Below are 18,099 nucleotides of genomic sequence, written 5' to 3'. Positions count from 1 at the left end.
AACCGTTACTCAGGAGCACAGGCTTCCAGCCCACGTAAGCGATCTTTTTTTTTTTTTCCAATTAAAAATATATATATTTTATTGATTTTTACAGAGAGGAAGGGAAAGGGATAGAGAACTAGAAACATCGATGAGAGAGAAACATCGACCAGCTGCCTCCTGCACACCCCCCACTGGGGATGTGCCTGCAACCAAGGTACATGCCCTTGACCGGAATCGAACCCGGGACCCTTCAGTCCGCAGACCGACGCTCTATCCACTGAGCCAAACCGGTTAGGACGTAAGTGATCATCTTTATCCTGAGACCCTTCATTCAGAAAGTGACACCCATTTTGACCTTGCTGACAGGGCGAGATCCCCAGTACGCCACTGTGACCCCACCGTGGTGATGTAGGTGGTGGTCAGCCTGTCACACGGTACTGAGCCGGGTGCCATGGTAACGTAAGCTGAAGTAGGTCGCGGTCACCCTTAAAGCTTTGCTGTGGCAACATGCAATGCTGCCCACAGGCGGTGGGGAAGCTCACAACTACGCTGGGCTCACGTTCACCTGGCCCTTCAGCGCTTCCAGGGTCCTGGGCTGTAAACACCTGTGGTGCCCGATGGTGACACAGGGTGAGGGTCTGGGTCGGAAGCTGAAGGAAGGAAAGGGGGAGCCCTCGAAGAGTCCCAATTTTGCCAATGCGCCAGTCAGAGGTGATTCGGAGTGGGGTGCAGCGGGGGAGGGCCAGCAAGGAAGACCAGCAGAGAGCCTTTGGGATCCTCAGGCTGGAGGGAGTACATGCCATCCCGAGAAGGGCAAACTGAACGGGCGGAGGCAGTGCCCCTGGTGCGGACAGGAGACCCTCTCCACACCCACTGAGTGACAGCAGCAGCGAGAGCCGCACAGCCCTCTCGTGGGCTGAGCAGTCCCTGCCGGGCAGCTGGTGTAGCACGCACAGTGTTGCCGCCTGCAGTCCTCACACTCCCACGTGGGTAGGTGCCGTCCGCAGTGCCCGGAGGGTCAGGGGCTTGTCTGAGGCCCCAGGGCCCTGGGGTGCCTCCTGGAGGCCCTGCTCGCCTCGCTGCCTGGGCTTTCTCTGCGAGCGAGTCCACAGGCCCGGCAGCCGAAGGCGGGGGCTCGTGGAAGGAAGCGAAGGAAGGACCTGACCACCAGGAATGCGGGTGGCAGGACTGATGCTGCATTAGCAGAATCTGCCGGTGCTGCTTGAGGAGAGAAAGTGACAGGACGAGCACTAATGTTTCAGACATTATGGCTATTCTTTTTCATCTTTCTAGTAATTCTTTTTTTTTAAAATATATTTTATTGATATTTTACAGAGAGGAAGGGAGAGGGATAGAGAGCTAGAAACATCGATGAGAGAGAAACACCGATCAGCCGCCTCCTGCACACCCCCCACTGGGGATGTGCCTGCAACCAAGGTACATGCCCTTGACCGGAATCGAACCCGGGACCCTTCAGTCCGCAGTCCGACGCTCTATCCACTGAGCCAAACTGGTTTCGGCACATCTTTCTAGTAATTCATTGTAATTTACAAAACTACCCATCAATAATGGTTTGGAAATTAAAAACAGAAAATTGGTTTCAGAAGCACTAAGAGAGTATAATTCATGTACTAAAAACATGAAGTAGGTCCATATTTATAAATGTTACATGAAAAAAGAGGGCAAATAACAGAACAGTATGAAGATTTGATTCAATGTGTTTTTTAAAAAAACAGCAATCACAAATGTAATGAATTTTTTAAATTCTCTATTTTGCTTGTTAGTTCAGTTTGTTCATTAAATTCCACAGATGAGCGAAATCATAAGGTACTTGTCTTTCTCTGACTGGCTAATTTCACTTAGCATACTGCTCTGCAGGGCCATCCAGGCTGTGCAAAGGGTAAGAGGTCTTCCTTTTCACAGCCCAGTAGCAGTCCACTGTGGGAACGTCCCACAGCTGTCTATCCACTCACCTACTGATGGGCACTGGGCTGTTCCATAGACGTGACAGTCTTGATGTGGGAGCAGGATGTTGAAAGGGACTATTTTCCCTGGGAGTTTGTGATTATAAAAACCGCCACCAGAGCCTTACCTCCAACCGGGAAGAACTCGGATACCTCCCGGGACCCTACAACCACAACACCCAGGGACCAGCTGCGAACCCACAAACACCGGGTCTCCAGCAGCACAAATACACAGACGCAGACAAGCCCTGCACCTTCTCACGGAAAGGTCAAATATCGCCTAGAGAAAGGTGAGGTCTGTGATCCAGGCTGGAGGGGGAAACACGCACAGCGGGATCTGGAGTTTCAAAGAAGTCTGCGCCCCACAAAATCTGCGGCCGTTGGGGTCAGCATAGCCCGCAAATGTGGAAGGGCTCCACAGGGCTGCTGGTTGAAGGGAACTCTAGAAATAACCCACAGCTGGGCTGAGCACAGAAAGGCGGCCTGAAGTTCTACCAGTACACCGGCTGCACAGTGCCAAGGGAAAAAGACGTGCGGAGACGCGTGCACAGACGCGCGCGGTGCTGGGGGGAAAACGTCGCAAGTCCGCGCGCTTACTCTGGCTTTTTTTCTCTTCAAATCCTTGCTTTCGATTACTAAGCCCAGTACATGGGCTCTCCCAATTAAAAACACTCTCAGAGACTCAGGGGAAAGTGGTTTTTGTGGAACCTGGGGACCAGAACGGGGAGAAACGATCAGAAAACCAGGTCTGGAGCAGTGCATTCCCCCAACCCGGTATTAAGTGAGGCAGGGAAAACAAAAACTAAACACTGGCTAGAGAGGACTTATAGCCCCGGAGGTCAATACAGAAACACTGCCACCCAGGGGTTGAATCACAAATTGACTCTTGTATAAATACAGCTAAAGGCAGGCTGAGAAACAAAGAAATACCGCCTGCTTGAAAACAGGACTGAGGCTTACGACACAGAGGAGCAGTGGGACGCAGGGAACTTCAATACTGTCCTGACTACCTGACAGGAAACAGGCGTGCCAAACAGAACAGCAGAGCAAGTAAATGACCTTCACTGCTGCACATTTTTATTTTTTATCTCTTACTTAAGAAACTAAGTTTTTTCCCTTTTTTCTCACTTGATTTTACCTTTTTAATTACTACGTTTTTATTTTTTATTATTATTATTACTATTATTTTACCTCATTTTATTTTTTAAAAAATATATTCTATTGATTTTTTTACAGAAAGGGAGAGGGACAGAGAGTTAGAAACATCGATGAGAGAGAAACATCGGTCAGCTGCCTCCTGCACACCCCCTACTGGGGATGTGCCCACAACCAAGGTACATGCCCTTGACCGGAATCGAACCTGGGACCTTTCAGTCCGCAGGCCAACGCTCTATCCACTGAGCCAAACCGGTTAGGGCTTTACCTTTTTTTAAAGTTTAATTTTATTTTTTCTTTATTGTATTTTATTTTGAGATTAGTGTCCCACATTCTATTTTCATTTTTCCTTTAGCATCATTTTACCCTATCTGAACTTCACCTTTATGCCAACACTCTCTTCCTCACTTTTCCCATTCTGTTGTTCTATTTCTCTTACCCTATTCCTGCTTTAGATTTTCCCTATTCTTTCTTTTTACCCTGTTAAAAATTCATCCTACTTATATATCTAATTTCTGCTCCCTGCTCCAAGTCCATACACACATCTCTCTTCTCTTTCTTCTCTATCCAATTTCTTTTCTCTCTTCCCTTTTATTTCTTTTCTTTGTTTTATGTTTTATTTTGTTTTGCCCTTCTTTCTCTCTGTCCTATTGTTGTTATTTGTTTGATTGTTGATTAGTTTGGGTTTTTTGTTTGTTTCTCTGTGTGACTGTTTCTCTTCTTTTTGCTTCTGTTTTTCCTCTCCTCGCTTGTTCTTACTTATTGTTTGGAGTTTGCATTCATCTCTGGTTGTTTGTTGTTTGCATTTTTTTGGATTAGTTGTTGTTCTATTGGGGTTTCCTACCCATATAAATAGGTTTTTCCCCCTTCTTTTTTTATTCTCCTTCTTTTCTCTCTTACTATTTTTCCTTCTCTCAATATCATTTTTGCACTTTTTTTAAAATCACCTAATTCTCTTTTCTCTGGTGGTCATCTTTATTTGGTGTTATTAGTATCGTGAATACATGTGTGTTCAGTGCCTTGTGTGTTGTGCCTTGTTGTGTTGTATTGTATGCCTTTAAGTCAACGCAGGAGAGAGGGAGCTACATAACCAGACACCAGGAGAGGAGAACCATGGGGAGACAAAGAAACAGCCCGCATACGAAAGAAAAGGAGGCATCACCAGAAAAGGAAGTAAACGAAAGGCAGGCAAGCAATATGCCAGAGAAAGAACTCAGGGAAATGGTCATAAGGTTGCTGAAAGGTTGGAAGACAAATTCAACAATATGTATAAGAACCAAGAGAAAATGAAGAAGAACCAAGAAGAAATGAAAAATGACATCACTGCTATAAAGAACTCAATAGAGCCCTAGCTGGCTTGGCTCAGTGGATGGAGCGTCGGCCTGTGGACTGAAGGGTCCCACGTTCAATTCCGGCCAAGGACACATGCCTGGGTTGCGGGCTTAATCCCCAGTGGGGGGTGTGCAGGAGGCAGCCAATCGGTGGTTCTCTCTCATCATTTATGTTTCTCTCTCTCTCTCTCCTTCTCCCTTCCTCTCTGAATCAATAAAGAAATTTTTTTAAAAAGAACTCAATAGAGAGCATCAACAGTAGACTAGAAGAAGCAGAGGACCACATCAGTGAGCTAGAAGACAAGGTAGGGAAAAAATACCCAAGCAGGGCAGCATCTAAGAAAAAAACTTAAAAAACAGGAGGAGAGCCTAAAGGAACTTTGGGATAAAATGAAACAAAACAACATCAGCATAATAGGGGTTCCAGAAGGAGAGGAAACTGAGCAAGGAAAAGAAAACCTGTTTGAAGAAACAATGACAGAAAACTTCCCTGATATAGGGAAGAAAAAAACTCACACAAGTCCAAGAACCTCACAGAGTCCCAAACAAAAGGAACGCCAAGGCATATTATAATTAAATTGCCAGACACCAACGACAAATTAAGAATCTTAAAAGCAGCCAGAGAGACAGAAAGTTACCTACAAAGGATCCCCCATCAGACTAACAACTGATTTCTCAACAGAAACACATCAGGCCAGAAGGAAATGGAATGAAATATACAAAGTCATACAAAGCAAGGGTCTGAATCCAAGAATACTGTACCAGCAAGGCTATCAATCAAAATTGAGGGTGAAATCAGGAACTTCACAGACAAAAAAGGACTAAGGGAGTTTACTACCACCAAATCAGCAATGCAAGAAATGCTAAAGGGTCTGCTGTAAAAAGAAGAAATAGGAAGCGAAGAAGAAACACAGGCGTAAAGAATAAAAATGGCGACAAACAAGTACCTATCAATAATAACTTTAAATGTAAATGGATTGAATGCCCCAATCAAAAGATACAGGGTAGCTGAGTGGATAATAAAACATGACCCATATATCTGCTGTCTACAGGAAACCCACCTCAGAACAAAGGACTCACACAGACTGATGGTGAAGAGATGGAAAAAGGTTTTTCAGGTGAATGGAAATGAAAAAAAAAAAAAAAAAAAGCTGGGGTAGCAATACTTATATCTGAAAAATTATATGTCAAAGTGAAGGCCATAGCAAGAGATAAGGAAGGCCACTTCATTATACTAAAGGGAGCAATCCAACAAGAAGATATAACTCTGGTAAACATATGTGCACCCAATACAGAAGCACCCAAATACATAAAAAAACTTCTGGAGCATATCAAGGGAGAGATTGACAGCAATACAATCATAGTAGGAGACTTTAATACCCCACTATCACCATTGGACAAATCCTCTAAACAAAAAATCAGCAAAGAAACATCAATCCTAAATGACTCACTAGACCAGATGGAATTAATTGACATCTTCAGAACTTTTCACCCCAAAGCCACAGAATATACATTCTTCTCAAGTGCACATGGGTCATTTTCAAAGACAGACCATATATTGGGACACAGGCAAAGTCTCTTTAAATTCAAGAAGATAGAAATCATATCAAGCATTTTCTCAGATCACAATAGCATAAAACTAGAAATCAACTACAATAAAAACAATAAAAAAAATCAAACACCTGGAGGCTAAATAGCATGCTATTAAACAATGCCTGTGTTACCAGAGGGATTAAAGAAGAAATAAAAAGCATCATGGCAACAAACGACAATGAAAACACAACAATCCTTAATCTATGGGACACAGTGAAAGCAGTCTTGAGAGGGAAGTTCATAGCTCTACAGGCCTACCTCAAAAAAAACAAAACCAAGACACAATGGTAATAAATTACCTAACCCAACAACTCAAAGAGTTAGAAAGAGAGCAACAAGAAAAGCCCAGTGTAAGCAGAAGGAAGGAAATAATAAAAATCAGAGCGGAGATAAGAACATAGAGACCAAAAAAACAATACAAAAGATCAACAAAACCAAGAGCTGGTTCTTTGAAAGGATAAACAAGATTGATGAACCCTTAGCCAGGCTCACCAAAAAGCAAAGAGAGAGGACCCAAATAAACAAAATCAAAAATGAAAGAGGTGAAATAACAACAGACCCCAACAAAATACAAAGGATTATGAAAAAATACTATGAACAATTATATTCCAACAAAATGGACAACCTAGATGAAATGGACATATTCTTAGAAAAATACAAGCTCCCAAAACTCAACCACGAAGAATAAAAAAAACTGAATAGGCCGATAACTACCAAAGAAATTGAAGCAAAGATCAAAAATCTTCCAGCAAACAAAAGCCCTGGCTTTACAGGGGAGTTCTACCAAGCATCCCAAGAAAAACTAAAACCTATCCTCTTCAGACTATTCCACAAAATTCAAGAGGAAGGCACACTTCCAAGCTCTTTCTATGAAGTCAGCATCACCCTAATCCCAAAACCAGATAAAAGACACCACAAAAAAAGAGAACTACAGGCCAAAACTCCTCATCAACATAGATGCTAAAATCCTCAACAAAATTCTAGCAAATCGGATTCATCAATACATTAGAAAGATCATATACCATGACCAAGTGGGATTTATTCCAGGGATGCAAGGATGGTACAATATCTGCAAATCAATAAATGTGATACATCACATAAACAAACTGAGAGACAAAAATCACATACTCATATCAATTGACGCAGAAAAAGCATTTGACAAAATCCAACACCCTTTCTTCATAAAAACTCTCAACAAGGTGAGAATAGAAGGATCATACCTCAACATAATAAAAACCATATATGACAAACCTACAGCCAACATCATACTCAATGGACAAATACTAAACCCATTTCCCCTAAGAACAGGAACAAGACAGGGATGCCTGCTTTCACCACTCCTGTTCGATAGAGTACTGGAAGTGCTAGCCATAGTGATCAGACAAGAAGAAGAAATAAAAGGCATCCAAATTAGAAAAGAAGTAAAACTGTCCTTATTCGCAGATGACATGATGCTATACATAGAAAACCCCAAAGACTCCATCAAAAACTACTAGACCTAATAAATGAATTTGGCAATGTAGCAGAATGCAAAATTAAACCCAGAAATCTATGGCCTTTTTATACACCAATAATGAACTCACACAAAGAGAAATGAAAAAAACAATCCCATTTACCATTGCATCAAAAAAATTAAGATACCTAGGAATAAACTTAACTAAGGATGTTAAAGACCCGTACACAGAAAACTACAGGACATTGAAAAGATAGAGGAAGACATAAACAAATGGAAGAACATACCATGTTCATGGATTGGTAGAATCAACATCATTAAAATGTCCATACTACCTAAAGCAATCTATAGATTCAATGCAATACCTATTAAAATACCAATGAAATATCAAAGATCTAGAACAAACTCTCCAAAAATTCATCTGGAATAAAAAACGACCCCAAATAGCCACAGCTGTCCTGAGAAAGAAGAGCAAAGTTGGAGGGATCACAATACCAGACATCAAACTATATTACCAAGCCACGGTTCTCAAAACTGCCTGGTACTGGCACAAGAACAGACATATAGACCAATGGAACAGAATGGAGAACCCAGAAATTGACCCAAGCCATCATACTCAATTAATATTTGACAAAGGAGGCAAGAGCATACAATGGAGTCAAAACAGTCTCTTTAATAAATGGTGCTGGGAAATTTGGTCAGATACGTGCAAAAAAAATGAAACTAGATCACCAACTTACACCATACACAAAAACAAACTCAAAATGGCTAAAGGACTTGAATGTAAGATGGGAAACCATAAAAATCCTACAAGACTCCATAGGCAGCAAAATTGCAGACATATGTCGTAGCAATATCTTTACAGACACAGCTCCTAGGGCAAGAGAGACTAAGGAGAAAATAAACAAATGGGACTACATCAAATAAAAAGCTTCTGCACAGCAAAAGAAACCATCAACAAAACAACAAGAAAGCCCACTGCATGAGAGAACATATTTGCCAATGTTATCTCCAATAAGGGTTTAATCTCCAACATTTACAGGGAACTCATACAACTTAACAAAAGGAAGATAAACAATCTAATCATAAAATGGGCAAAGGACCTAAATAGACACTTTTCAAAAGAGGACATTCAAAATGCCAAGACACACATGAAAACATGCTCAAAGTCCACTGAGAGATGCAAATCCAAACAACAATGAGGTACCACCTCACACCTGTCAGGATGGCTATCATCAACAAATGAACCAATGACAAGTGCTGAAGAGGATGCGGAAAAAAAGGAACCCTCCTTCACTGATGGTGGGAATGCAGACTGGTGCAGCATAGTGTGTGGAAAACACTATGGCATTTCCTCAAAAATTTAAAAGTGGACCTGCCATTTGACCCAGTAATACCACTTCTAGGAATATATCCCAAGAAAACAGAAACACCCATCAGAAAGGATATATGCACCCCTATGTTCATAGCAGCACAATTCACCATAGCTAAGATTTGGAAACAGCCTAAATGCCCATCAGCAGATGAGTGGATTAGAAAACTATGGTTCATCTACACAATGGAATACTATGCTGCTATAAAAAAGAAGGAATTCTTACCATTTGCAGCAGCATGGATGGAACTGGAGAGCATTATGCTAAGTGAAATAAGACTGGACGTGAAAGAAAAATACCACATGATCTCACTCATTTATGGATAATAAAGAACATTATAACCTGATGAACAAAAAGATAGATACAGAGGCAGAGAAGCATCGAACAGACTGTCAAATTACAGCGGGAAGGCTGAGGAGTTTTGGGGCAGGGGTAAGAGATCAATTGACGGACTTGTATGCATGCATATCAGCATAACCAATGGACACAAGACACTGGGGGGGGGGGGCGGGGGGGAGGGCATGTGCCGGCAGGTAGGGGAGGCCGGGGAAGGTCAATGGGGAAAAAAAGGAGACATATGTACTACTATGTGTAATACCTTAAACAATAAAATAAAAAGCAAAAATAGCACCACCAGCCCTGGCCAGCGTGGTCCAGTTGGTTGGCGTATCGTCCTGTACACCAAAAGGTTGCAGGTTCAATTCCAGGTCAGGGCAGGTAGGAGAGGAAACTGATAGATGTTTCTTTCTCTCTCTCTCTCAAATGAAAATAAGAAAAATAAGAAATAAGACCACCACATCGGAATCAAAATCATTTACTGGAAATCTTTCCATGTCTTAGCATAAATTATGACAGCGTGTCCTGTTCCCGAATGGTTTCCAAGTAAAACTCATCACGCCTTTGGAAGCTTGAGTATCTGTGGGGGGCGCTCAGACACCTGCTCTAGTAGAGCAATGTGCTAAGTCTCCACTAATGTTATTTAATACAATCATCAATAAGCGTTACAGTTCTTGACTTAAGAATCAAAACACCCCAAGAATCAGATTACCCACATTTAACTACACTTCACCTAGCAACAAAAGGCTTCAACTTCTGATCATATCATCTAGCTATTCCAAAAGACATCTCTCTAAATACCTAGAAATGCTAAGATACATAAAAACATCCTTCTAAACGCACAGCTGACCTCTAAAAAGTAAGAACATTTACAGGAGCCAAAATCAAAGAGAATATTGCCAAACCAGGACAGAAGCCAGCCTTGAAGCTGCGGCTTCCCTGGAATGCTTGGCTTCAGGTCAGACGAGGTGGAGGCTGGAACCCATAACCCCTGCCAAAGCCGGAACCCCTGTGGACCCGGCCCGCAGAGAAAGGGTGGGCGAGGGGAAACGGACTTGCTGGCAAAAGAGGCTGACAATGAACTCGGCCTTCTCTCAGGCACGGATGGCAGTGAGTAAGGATCTTTCCTAAGAATCTGCAGTCACAAGCCTGCCCCGCTCGGCATCCGTTTCACTCTTTCTTCCTTTCCACTACAAAGGAGCTCCACGCCAGGCAATTTCACTGAAGCGCTTCAGGTGAGGAGCACACCGAGGTGCCTGGCAGAGTGAAAGTGAACCCCGTCTGCGTCTCGACCCGGGTCCCCCAGCATTGCCATGTTAGGATCAGCCACATCATTAGAAATGGCCACAGGGAAATAGGCCATGAAGAAGAATCAACTCCAGGAACTTCCACACCGAGCTCACCTGTCAGAGGGCGCTTTGTCCACAGGCCTGAGGTCTGCCCGCCTCGGTCCCGGCAGCACTCGGTCCCTGGCTGGGAGCAGCCACGGAAGGGTGGCCTCGGAACGCGCATGGGGCGGACTGAGCGCCCCCCCAAGGACGACCCCACAGCAGGAGAGGATCTGAGGCCAGGTCATTACCATGCGACATACAAAGTAAAAAGACACAACGAACACTATTTTATTTAAAGAGAGCGAACATTGAGGGTTCCTTTTCATGACTGAAGCAGGATGCACAAAACCTTTTAGGGCAGGGGTCCTCAAACTTTTTAAACAGGGGGCCAGTTCACTGTCCCTCAGACCGTGGGAGGGCCGGACTATAGTTTTTAAAAAAAACTATGAACAAATTCCTATGCGCACTGCGGGCCCGGGACGAGTCGGCTGCTAAGCAGGACAGGCAGCGGCACCCGGCGGGCCGGATCAATGTCCTCGGCGGGCCGCATGTGGCCCGTGGGCCGTAGTTTGAGGACCCGTTTTAGGGTATCCAAACACTAGGACTAAAATCCACTATTAGTATCTCTTTTGGCAGTATTTCTATTTCTTTTTTTTTTTTTAAGATTTTTTTTTAATTAAGGTGTTATATGTGTACATATCTTACCATTGCCCCCCCACCCCACTCCCATACATGCCCTCACCCCCCAATGTTTTGCATCCGTTGGTTATTCTTATATGCATGCGGCAGTATTTCTATTTCAAAAAAGCAACCCTCCAGGTTAACACATTACTTAAAAATGGGAATTTCACTGCACTAACTTCATTAAGCCCCCAGCGAGTCTGGTCTCTGCCACGGGCTACAATGAGAGATGGGCCTCCCCCACATCACGGAGCTGCTGGTTTCTGGCGAGATGGACAGTGAAGGGGTCCGCAGGAAGCGCAGGGACACCGACAGCCGGCTGCTCGCAGGGGCCTGACGGCCTGGGAAAAGGAGCAGGACCCACCAGCCGCGAGCGACCGGCATGTGGACACCGACACCCGTGCCGGTGGTCTGGGAAGGATGTGGCCCACTTCCCAGGGGAGGGGCAGAGGAGGGGAGGCAAGCACGGTGCTGCCTGCAGGATGTCTCATGGCACGGGGCTGTCCTTGTTTTCATTTCAAAGTGAGGAAATACGAGCCCATGAAAATTTACAACATTTACAACATAACCACACGCAACAGCTTAAAGGGTTATCATAGAACAAGCACCCGCAAGTCCCTCCTAGCTTGGGAAAGGGAACACCCAGAACAACTCCGAAGCCCTCGGTGCCCCTCTCCCCGACTCACAACTCCACCGCCCCGAGGCTGGGCAAACCACGGTCTCGCGTGCCCTTACACACGGAGGTGTGGCCCCCAACCTTCCTCAATCTCCTTAGTGTCCTGTTGTTGATCAGCCCAGGGAGGCTGCCTCTCCGCCACCGAAGGCACACGAAGTGGAAGTTTGAGCCAAAAAGCCGTTACGTTTTACAGCGAATGAACTGGCCAACAGACCAGAATGCTCGCGTAGGTAGGAGCCGAACATTCCTCCTCTACGGCCAACGTACATGGGCAGCACGTTTTAGTCCAAAAGCTGCCGGACAAGCGCGGAGCAATTCCTTTTTGTTGTTAGTCCTCACCCGAGGGTATTTTTTCCATTGACTTTTAGAGAGAGTGGAAGGGAGGAGGAGAGACGGAGAGAAACATCGATGTGAGAGAGACACATCAATTGGTTGCCTCCTGCATGCGCCCCGACCCGGGCCAGGGATTGAGCCTGCCACCAAGGTACGTGCCCTTAACTGGAATCAAACCCAGGGCCCTTCAGTCTGAGGGCCGACACTCTAAGCACTGAGCCAGGCCGGCTAGGGCGAGCATGGAGCAGTTTCTGATGAAACCACTGAAGCGTTAGAGCCGCACGCCAAGGGGATCACGGCTCCCAGAGGGATCCCCGCACCGGCTGTGCAGGGAGTCGGCCTGTTCTGCAGCAGACCACCCACTTCCGTCCGGCACATCCTCTAGGCTTGTGATAAGGGGACAGCTCAGTATCATCCTGGCCTGGGCGCCACTCTTCTGGCTCTGTCAGGACACTGCCCATCTCAGACCGCATCGACTCTGTTTCCCTCATTTGCAGCTTCCTCGGGGCACTTGTTGCTTCACTGTGGCAATTTAACTTCCTCAAACAGACACCCAATAATCAAAACATTTAAAAAGTAATTCGACAGGAGCTGGGAATGGTTTCCCGGACAAACACGTCACCATTAGGACAGCCTGCAGCCCACTTTCTTAGGCTCTGGGCAGGCAGCTTTCCCTCCATGCAGAAGACAAAATGCAGGGAGACAGGAGTGCAGGGGGGACAGGAGTGCAGGGGGGACAGGAGTGCAGGGGGACAGACGTGCAGGGGGGACAGGAGTGCGGGGGGGACAGGAGTGCGGGGGGGACAGGAGTGCGGGGGGGACAGGAGTGGAGGGGGGACAGACGTGCAGGGGGACAGGAGTGCATGGGGACAGGAGTGCAGGGGGACAGGAGTGCAGGGGGGACAGGAGTGGGGACAGACGAGCAGGGGGGACAGGAGTGCAGGGGGACAGGAGTGCAGGGGGGACAGGAGTGCAGGGGGACAGGAGTGCAGCGGGACAGGAGTGCAGGGGGGACAGAGCAAGTGGAGGAAAGGGCTCTGTGCACAGGAGGAAAGGACTGCTGGCACGTCCAACAGCCAACAGACCTGAGCATTCTGAAATACTTAAGAGGACTAAGTAAGATAGGAATTCATTACATTTGTAAGAATTGTTCCACTAGTTCCCTTCTTTTACTAACAAAGAACCACAGTTTATAGTGTGAATACTTAGGCCAGCTCAGTGGTTGAGCATCCACCTATGAACTAGGTCAGGGTTCAATTCCCGGTCAGGGCACATGCCTGGGTTGCAGCCTTGATCCTCAGTGTGGGGCGTACAGGAGACAGAAAATCTATGATTCTCTCTCATTATTGATGTTTCTATCCCTCTCTCCCTCTCCCTTCCTTTCTAAAATAAATAAAAATGTACACACATATATGTGTGTGTGTGTGTGTGTGTGTGTGTGTGTGTGTGTGTGTGTATATGCCTAAGTGACTGGCTGACCAGTAGCTATGACACGCACTGACCACCAGGGGGCAGATGCTCAACGCAGGAGCAGAAACCACAGGCATGGAACAGACTGATGAATCTCAAGAGGGAAGGGGGGAGGGGGGAGGGACGAGGGCCGGAAGAGATTTAGCCAAAGATCTTAATGCATACTAGAAGCCCGGTGCACGGCCTGGCCTGCTGGGATCAGACCGAAATCGGCTCTCTGACATCCCTTGAGGGGTCCCAGATTATGAGAGGATGCAGGCCAGGCCAAGGGACCCCACCGACACACAGTATTAAAAATAAATAAATAAAACAAAACACAAAGTGTGAATACTAAAGCAGCGGTCACCAACCGGTGGTCCGCGAGGTCCTAAAGGTTGGTGGCCATTGACCTAAAGGGAAACAAAGGATCCGCTTTCCTGCACTGAAGCCCTTCACTTCACTCAGTTCTGAGCCCGTGAGACGCCCAGCTGGGCTCCGAATCTCCCATTAAGACTCCCAGCTGGGCTCCGACTCTCTCGTGAGCCTCCCAGCTCCACGTGGCCGGTACCCGGCTTGTTGTGCGCCCTCCGGCATCTCCAGGACCTCGGATGGGCCTGGCACACCGGAAGCGCTGGACACATGCTTATGATGTGCGCACGGGACAGCAGGTGTGGCAAAATGGCAGAAAGGGGCTGTGGATGGGCAAAGAGTTCTGAGGGCAAAGCCATGGAATCTCAACAACCTGCTGAGTGCTCTCAAGGGAGGTCATACATTTAATCCCAAAACAGAAAATCAGAAACTCAGGTCACGTTACCTTTCTGCTCTCTTCCTGTGTGTGTCACACGGTATGTTTAACAAGTTAACAGCACTTTTGTACTTATGATTAGCTCCTCAAACATTTCTCTGTGCTTCTGGCACTCACTAGCAAGAATTTCTTGTGTCGCCATCTGCTCTCTCCAACTAACTTGTGTAGAGAAAGAAAAGGTTTCCAAAGAGGATTATTCTTGAAAACACATGCCAGGGTCTCCTTATCATGTAAAAGGTCTGCTTTCTTCTTGAGGAACACACTTTATTTGAAAAAACGCTCTTTCAGCCCAGCCAGTGGCTCAGAGGATGAGCATCGTCCCATGAATCAAGAGGTCATGGATTCGATTCCCGGTCAGGGCACATGCTTGGGTTGCAGGCTTCATCCCCAGCAGGGGGCGCACAGGAGGCAGCTGATTGATGTTTCTCTCACATCAATGTATCTATCTCTCTCCCCCTTCCTCTCTCTGAAATAAATAAAAATATTTTTTAAAAAATACATATGTATTTTTTAAATTGATTTATTGTTTTTCTTTTTTTATTTTTTATTTTTATTAAGGTATTATATGTGTACATATCTTACCATTGCCCCCCCCCCAACTCCCATATATGCCCTCACCCCCCAATGTTTTGCATCCGTTGGTTATTCTTATATGCATGCATATAAGTCCTTCGGTTGATCTCTTATTTCCCCCACCTCTCCCTAACCTTCCCGCTGTAATTTGACAGTCTGTTTGATGCTTTACTGCCTCTGTATCTATCTTTTTGTTCATCAGTTTATAATGTTTTTTTATTATCCACAAATGAGTGAGATCATGTGGTATTTTTCTTTCATTGACTGGCTTATTTCACTTAGCATAATGTTCTCTAATTTTAAAAATATATTTTAAAAAATACATTAATATAAACTCTAGAGCCAGTCTGCCCAAGTTCAGACAATATTGCCACCATTCACTAACTTCTGACCTTGGTCAAGTCCCTTAACCTCTCTGTGTCACAGTGTCTCCCTGTTAAAATGGGGATCAAGGTAACACCCACCTCATAGAATTTCTCTAAGCATGTGATGAGTTAATACATATATGTAAAGGTTAAATAATGCCTGGCATATGATAAGTGCTACATGCATGCTAACCATTTTTGTTAGTTTAAATTGAGTATAGCCCTAGCTGGTTTGGCTCAGTGGATAGAGTGTTGGCCTGCGGACCAAAGGGTCCCAGGTTCAATTCCAGTCAAGGGCACAGGCCTGGGTTGCAGACTCCATCCCCATTAGGGGGTGTGCAGGAAGCAGCCGATCAATGATTCTCTCTCATTATCGATGTTTCTCTCTCTCTCGCCCTCTCCCTTTCTCTCGGAAATCAATAAAAATATTTTTTTCAAAAAAATACACCCTTCCAAAGTTTCCTGCTAAGTATTAAACACTAAAATATTCTTTTAAAATGATGCTAGATTTTTTGGAGGCAATGTTTTCATCTACATCCCACCTCAGTTAAAGATGATTTCAAAGTATCGTCTGGGTGAGAACCTAAGGCCATATTCTAGTACATCGGCAGTAAACTGTCCCACGCTGGAACTCACAAACAAGCAAACATCAGCCGGGGCTCAGGCGCGCGCGCGTGGAGGACAGCAGGACTCACCTCGAAGTTGTACTTCTTCATCCGGCTGAGGCGCCGGCAGTACAGGTAGAGCATGCCGGTGCTGCTGCCCACGGCAATGTAGTCCCCGCTGGTGTCGAGGGCCGTCAGGTAGACCGCCACCGAGCGGAAGCCCTTCTGGATCTTCGTGGGAATGGCGTTGAGGAGATAATACAAAGGGCAGAACTCCCTGAACGTGACAGGCTCCGATGGGGATGCCATGGCCACGGTTCCCACGGCTGATCTTCAGGAAGGGAAAGGAGTGTTGACTTGGCATCTGAGCACACCTGGGGGCTAGAGAACAAAGAGGTCACGTTCCATCGTGGGAACAGGACCTTCCAGGCGGGTAGAAATCATAGCTGGAGCCGGACTACACGGAGAAAGCAAGCCAGCTGTCATTCAGACCACTTTTGGGGGGGAGGGGCATTTAAATTGATTTAAGAGAGGAAGGGAGAGGGAGAGAGAGATAGAAACATCAATGATGAGAGCCGAAACCGGTTTGGCTCAGTGGATAGAGCGTCGGCCTGCGGACTGAAGGGTCCCGGGTTCGATTCCGGTCAAGGGCATGTGCCTTGGTTGCGGGCACATCCCCAGTGGGAAGTGTGCAGGAGGCAGCTGATCGATGTTTCTCTCTCATCGATGTTTCTGGCTCTCTATCCCTCTCCCTTCCTCTCTGTAAAATATCAATAAAATATATTAAAAAAAAAAAAAAAAAGAAAGAAACATCAATGATGAGAGAGAATCATCAATCAGCTGCCTCCCGCAGGCCTCACACTAGGGATCCAGCCCGCAACCCCGGCATGTGCCATTGACCAGGAATCCAACTGTGACCTCCCCTGGTTCAAAGGTCAACGCTCAACCATGGGCTGAACCCAACTTTAGATGAAGAATCTTCTAAGGCCAGAGGCTCACAAGACTTGCCCAAGCCCTGACCGGTTTGGCTCAGTGGATAGAGCGTCGGCCTGTGGACTTAAGGGTCCCAGGTTCGATTCCGGTCAAGGGCATGTACCTTGGTTGCGGGCACATACCCGGTGGGGAGTGTGCAGGAGGCAGCTGATCGATGTTTCTCTTTCATCGATGTTTCTAACTCTCTATCCCTCTCCTGTCCTCTGTAAAAAATCAATAAAATATATTAAAAAAAAAAAAAAAAAAAAGACTTGCCCAAGACCAAGGGCTGAGATCCAAATCCAGGGCTGCCCTCCAAGTCCTGGGCCTTCCCCAGGTCACAGGCACAGCTCTGACAGACACGGCAGCTACGGGTGGGCGCTCACACCTGACCAGCTGCAGGGGCACCTGACCAGCTGGAGGGGCACCTGACCAGCTGCAGGGGCACCTGACCAGCTGCAGGGGCACCTGACCAGCTGGAGGGGCACCTGACCAGCTGATGGGGCACCTGACCAGCTGCAGGGGCACCTGACCAGTTGATGGGGCACCTGACCAGCTGGAGGGCCATTTAGCCCTATTGGCCCATGGAGACCTCAAGCCCTCACGGAAGCGTCCGGGTGCTGGATCGCAGCCTGTTTCAGCGGTGTGTTTCCTATGTTTACGGAGCTGACGACTGACCTCCAACCTTCCCAGTGACACTCGCCAGGGGCCCTGGCCTGGGCCCGCCTTCCACCAGGGATGTGCGTTCCCCGGCCACTCAACACCTAGTCTCTGCGGGGATGTCCCCTCCACCCCGGCCTCCCTGGCCCCTCAAGCGGCTCCTTGGGACAGAGGAGTCCACCCAAGTGCAGCTCGCCCCTCAGCAGCCCAGGCGGAGTGCGGCGGGCGGCACCCCGCCGCCAGCAGAGACAGAGGCGACAGAACAAAGCCCGCAATCCCGGGGGAAAGCGAGGGCGGAAGAGCGGGGCAGAGGCGCGGAGGCAGAGCCGTGCTTCGGGCACGGGCACACCGACCCCGCCGGGCACTGGGCTAGCGCCTCGCCTGCCCAGCCCCGTCAACCCTCCACCGCCGCAGCAGAAACGAGGCCACCGGTTCCCTGGGGATGAACGTCACCGCCCGGCG

The 18,099-nt window shown here is 46.8% G+C and overlaps 1 protein-coding gene across 3 annotated transcripts in view; it reads right to left on the bottom strand.

The window, feature by feature from the left end:
• Positions 1-18,099, bottom strand: part of TECPR2 (tectonin beta-propeller repeat containing 2) — an 80,028-nt gene that overhangs the window by 61,272 nt on the left and 657 nt on the right. For 2 of the 3 annotated variants that reach the window (XM_080645195.1, XM_080645196.1), the window contains exon 2: positions 16,096-16,386. In XM_080645195.1, the coding sequence (XP_080501321.1) occupies positions 16,096-16,314 (219 nt within the window). In that variant the 5' untranslated portion in view covers positions 16,315-16,386. Of the gene's footprint in view, positions 1-10,590; positions 10,652-16,095; positions 16,387-18,099 lie in introns of those variants that run through there. The other variant, XM_080645197.1, reaches the window with a different exon arrangement.

Source organism: Plecotus auritus (assembly GCF_963455305.1).
Source record: "Plecotus auritus genome assembly, chromosome: 1".
Taxonomy (NCBI): Eukaryota; Metazoa; Chordata; class Mammalia; order Chiroptera; family Vespertilionidae; genus Plecotus; species Plecotus auritus.
Note: the sequence above shows the minus strand (reverse complement) of the source record. Positions and strands in the feature narration are given on the sequence as shown.